Here is a 5,490-nt window from a genome sequence, read left to right as displayed (position 1 = left end):
AACTATGCAATCAAGAACATAAAAAATGGCGTAACCATATAGAAGAACGATGTGGCAAACGTGGAATGACTCCCAAGAAAGAGAAATAACAGCTGCTTTGCAAACAGAGAAAGACTGGAGACCGCTTTCAAATGCTACATTTGATCAGCAAGAAATCAAGAGAGAACTGACTTCATAATCTGTAAAGCCTAGGGAAAATGAAATAGCCATCCACGCGAAGCTTCTATCTTAAGGCCTGCTAACACAAGCTATACACTGGGAGTGACAGAGCTTAAATGTGTATAAGCTCAATGCACCAATAACAACTATAATAGCAATGAGCATCCCAAAAATAACACTAATGTTGTTATAAAGTGCTATCAAATCCTTCCCAGTCCCAGGATCTCTGGGTGAATCTGCGGTTCGAAAAAACCACGAATCTAATCACTCCACATAAAACTGAACTTCTACCTTTTAAACAAGTATATTTTATAGCAGTGAGATCTCTATTGACTATGCTAAAGCGTAAAGCAACTAGTTCATAATAGATGACCTAAAGATGCGAGTTCGACAACGCGCCCAGAACTTAAACTAAGACCTAACAATGATATCATCTCTAGAGCCAATGCATGAATGACATATCCGAAACTCAAAATGTTCAGTACCAAAGAGGTTAGATAAAATCTAAACAGCTAACATGTATACCATTGCATATACACTACATGCTTGGGAAAAAAATCTGTCAAAAAATCAAATCCTTCGGTTCAAAACGAGAATATCTACATTTGTCATAAAAACAATATTCAACTTAACTTTACTTGCTTCTTAAAGGAACCCTGGCAAATGCACTTATACAAATTTAAATTACTTAAAGCAACTTTCAAACATAACCTTTGCATTTGGTGAAGCTCTAGGGTAGGACAACAATGCTTGGGTCAGTTCAAGTAATTCCATTAATTCCTGTGCCTCAACAGACATCCAAGTGCGATTTAGATCATCTCTCTGTGCATGTATAATCATCTTCTCCAGTACCTTGGCATGCTTGAGCAGAAACTGCACCCATTGATCAACTACAAGTTTCAAACTTGAACAACTTGTGTCAAATCCAAAAATCTCCACACTCTTGAGATGCAGCACTAAACATTTGAAAATCCTCTGATTATATAAACTCCAGTATTCCTCTCCATCAAAACTATAATATTTATAAAAAGACCTGTCAAGCTCAAACTGAAGATGAACATTGTATTAGACAACTTAATTTTTAATTGGCATGCAGTAGTGTTGTGATGATTCTAGCATAAATAATTTCAACTGATCTACTTACTACTTCGGAATTTTTTTTACTTAAAATGTTAGTTGTAGCAAAGACTTGATGACACTGTGAGAGGACAGTGCAGATTCATGATACCAATACCAAAATAACATGATAAACAAAAGAAAATGGATATCAAAAGGAAACCTATTAAAGTTCCAAACCAAAGCTAGATTGACAAGAAGAGAGATAAACTAGTGAGATTGTGATAGAAAAACACCTCAAAATTGTTGGAGGGCATCAAGTTGATAGTTAATTTCTGAAGATTAGGTGAACTTCGTAGCAAGCTTGCAATCCCAGGAAGGTCCCATTTGTTGATCTTCTTGTTCAGTGTTAGATACTTGCATGCTGAAGTTGGAGAAGACAAACCCTTCACCTCTGATATAGATAGAACCTTGAGAGGTAAGGAAAAAAAAAGAAAAAGAAAGGGACTCAGAAGGTATCATGGTAGTTAAATAAGACGTCAAGGGGATATTCTATCTTAAATAGGTCATTGACAAATACTATTATCCAATAATGAATAATAATGGGCGATCAGTAAGTCAACACTTGGTGAAAAAGGGGCTTCAAAACATTTATAATGTTGTCACCAAAAGCAGATGAGGGGAACTCAAGAACAAGCAAGAAAATACCCTTTATAAAGTTTTCTACATAAATAGATGCAATCAATTAAATTAATACATCCAACAGAAAGTATAACGATTGCACAGCAGTTTGAATAACAAGCTTCATGAGTTGCATGAATAAACAGTATGTATTTCTTTTATTCACAAAAAAACGCTAACAATAGATGCTGTTACAGAAGTACTCCATAAAAAAAAAAAAAATCAAGTCTTGACTTGCTTGAAACAGAATTCTTGAAGCTGTAGCCATTTTACCATTTATTATAGAATTTAAAATCTCTTTGATTATGTCAAGGTTAATGCTTCATGTGCTCATCCATAACTATGAATTAAGTAGTTAAAGAATTAGAGCAATCATCATGCTAAGGGCATTTTATGCAAATTAACACCATTCCATAAAGTGCGAGAGAAAGCGAGGGAGAGCAACTAGAACCCCCAAAGTTCTAACTTGTTTTGATGGTTTCATTTAAAATCATAGATTTCTCACTATATCAGAAGCAAGGCCATTCAAATTTCCAAATACAGCAAATGTCAACAGATGCTAAACCATGAAAGAGCGAACAGAAAAATAGAGCAGCTAACGTAAAACAAAGAAACACCTCGCTAGTTTTATCTGACAAAATGCATAAGCAACATATTGTGTCAGAAACTTACCTGAAGACACCAAGTTCCAATTGTAAGTTTCTCAACATGCTGTAACTTTTCAAGAAGGTCATGCAACACACTGCGATGTGCACTATACCAATTGCTTCTGCAACCATGACTACAACTTTTCATCCGATAACTGATATTAGCTTCTACCAAAGATGAAACATCTAGCAGCATATAATTCGCTCTATGCATATACCCTGCTAAAGTTAAGGATAGAAGATTAGGACCTTTAATCGTGATCACAAAATCACCAAATTTATCCCCAGGGCCCCAGGAACCATCCACCACTAGATCTTTTAAACTTGAACTGAAATTAGTATTAATCTGATCAAAGCCACAGCACTGATTCAATTTCAAGTACTCAAGTAAGGAGCTGCCTAAAAAAATGTTTTTAATCATCTCATTGGATAGCCAGCTATATGAGATGGATAAGACCTTCAATGACATCCAGGAAACATGCTTCAGCTTATTAGGAGATAAAACACAGAATCTTAGACTCAGTTTCTCTGCAGGGACATTGCTGTACAAGAAATTAGGCAAGCAATAACAGTCAGGATCATCAGCAATTTCTCTATGAAACTCCAAACAAAGCTCCTCCACCTTGTGACGTACAGCAAAGTCCACCCACGAGTCAACTTGAGCCTTGAAACATTGAGTGAACTCAAACTCCACAAGGAACTTTTTCACCTTTGGGGAGCAGTAGTGCATCAGAGCTTTGTCAACGAAGACAGTAAAATTTTCAGCTTCTTGAGAGCAAGAACATTCACGGCGAAATATGAGATTTGGCACTAAAGTCCAAATAGAGTCCCACCGCTTTGATAATATGCATGTTTTGATCGCATCATCAGCAGGCAAGAAAGAGAGGATGTGTTGGATGATGGGATCAGGTAGATTGCTAATGCGGTCTACTTTTTGGCACTCCTTGTTTTTACATGACCTTGGCCTTTTCAGAGGATTGTTTTTTAGATTCGGTGTCCTGTAGAGAGTCGTAGAATCCCAGATTGTGGCATTCACTGAGCTCTCACTAGGCTGCTTCATGATTATAATCCTGGTTCGAGAACAAGTTATGCTTCTAAGTACTTAACCTCTTCCTGTCTGAAAGAACAAATTCAGACAACATAATCATTGGCATAATTTCCAGGAATAATATAGAAAACAAAGTTTTCAAATCATGCCAGCATCATCCAAACATAAATTTTAGCTCCAGGGATAACAACAGTGCTATTACTGGGGCAATTTATTTTTTTATTTTTTATTTATAAAGAAACATGGAAAATAGAATCCCATCAACCCTCGACCGATTCAATAAGAAAATTGGACCCTTTCCACTTTCACGTTTCACCTCAAGATTCAAGAACAGTCAAAAGGGTTTGCTTGGATTTAACATAAATCCCAGTATGTTATTCAAGTGCAAATTATATTATTATCTCCTAAATTCCCCAAAATCTAAAAGAAAGAAAAAAAACAAAATTTTCTTCAAGTTTAAAATTCCTATGCCCCAGCAGTTTCTCAACAACCAAACAGACCAGGCAGGGAAAAAAAAAAGATCAAACCTAACCATCAAACACAAGCAGCAGCACTAAAGAAACGACTAAGTGTTTGAATAACAGTAAAAAAATGGTGGAGTTATCACAAGTACGTTGCAGACCTGACGTTTTTTTGGCCCGCTTACGATGGCCCTGGCTCGTTGATCGTCGAAGAAGAACGTTTCATATCTGCAGGGTTGTCGTTTTATTGATGCTTCTGGGAGATTAGAAAAAAGAGAGATCAGTTTGACAGACTGAAAATTTGCACGAGAAAGAAAAGAAACCGAAGTGAAGTGAAGCCGTGGGATGGAACATGAATTTATTTTCATGCTATAAACACAGCACCCATGGTGGTCTTGATGGCCACAGTATGAGTTAAAAGTTACATAAAAAGTATCAAAATTAGAATTAGGATGAGGATTGGAATTAGAGTAGCTATTTGATCAGCTCTACATCGCGGCGTATATATATATATATAACAAATCATTGACTATAAATAAAGATAAAAATAAAAAAAGTTAATAAACATAGATAGATTAAGATTAACTAGGTCTGTAACCCGATTATGTTGAATGTTATCAAAATCAAATTTTTATTTAATCAAATGATAATATAAATATATATATATATATAATTAATTGAATAAAAATATATTATATAAGATTACACATTTATAAAAAAATATAAAAAAATTATATAAATGAATTAGAATAATTACATAAAATATTAAATGCATATAAAATAACTAAAAAATAATTTTTATGTAAATGAAGCTATATAAATAAAATAAAAAAGAGAATATGTACTAATTTAAACACATACAAAAAAATACACTTAAAACACAATAACTAAACAAAAAACACTACCAGACCTCACAAGCTAAATTACTTGACCTATTTAGTAAGAGCGCAAACCAAGCTAAATTGCTTGACCTATTTAGTAAGGGCACGCACGCTTGGACCTTTAATTTTTTTAATTATAAATAGAGTAAATAATATGTCATTCATCCCATTGTTTTTTTTTTAAAAAAAAAAGAGCTAGAGGTTTTTAACCCAAAAACAAGCTACAAAACACTTTAAAACCTTATTAAACGAATTCATAACTTCAAAAAACCATCTCAAAATCAAAACTCTTCTTAGACTCATATATATTTTTTAGGCATTTTTAAGGTAAAAAAAACACACAAGTTGAACTCCACTTATCATATGAAGCCACTTGACACAGAGATCAATCATTTTAGCAGTCGGAGTCAAATGTCAAGATAGTTTTTTCTCTATCATGGAAAACCAACGAATTTCTCTCTCCTTTGTCAAATTAGAAACTAAAAAGCAATGTTTTGAAAATTGATTTATACTTGAATTTCAAAAAATAGAGGGACTCAATTGTTATAATTATTAAA

General features: G+C 34.1%; 1 protein-coding gene across 3 annotated transcripts; it reads right to left on the bottom strand.

The window, feature by feature from the left end:
* Window positions 1-587: 587 nt before the first annotated feature.
* LOC105119975 (F-box protein At5g03100-like) lies at window positions 588-4,544 on the bottom strand. 3 transcript variants are annotated; one of them, XM_011018173.1, is made up of 4 exons: window positions 4,214-4,544; window positions 2,569-3,660; window positions 1,512-1,685; window positions 588-1,206 (listed from the first exon to the last, which is right to left on the bottom strand). In XM_011018173.1, exons 2-4 carry the CDS (start codon window positions 3,601-3,603, stop codon window positions 844-846), a joined length of 1,572 nt encoding a protein of 523 aa, XP_011016475.1. In that variant the 5' UTR covers window positions 3,604-3,660; window positions 4,214-4,544; the 3' UTR covers window positions 588-843. The 3 variants fall into 3 exon arrangements, with proteins under 3 accessions (XP_011016475.1, XP_011016476.1, XP_011016477.1); XM_011018174.1 differs by having other exon boundaries at window positions 588-1,032; XM_011018175.1 differs by having other exon boundaries at window positions 1,080-1,171.
* Between the last annotated feature and the right edge of the window lie 946 nt (window positions 4,545-5,490).

The sequence above is a fragment of the Populus euphratica genome, unplaced genomic scaffold, assembly GCF_000495115.2.
Source record: "Populus euphratica unplaced genomic scaffold, PopEup_1.0 scaffold4173.1, whole genome shotgun sequence".
Lineage (NCBI taxonomy): Eukaryota > Viridiplantae > Streptophyta > Magnoliopsida > Malpighiales > Salicaceae > Populus > Populus euphratica.
Note: the sequence above shows the minus strand (reverse complement) of the source record. Positions and strands in the feature narration are given on the sequence as shown.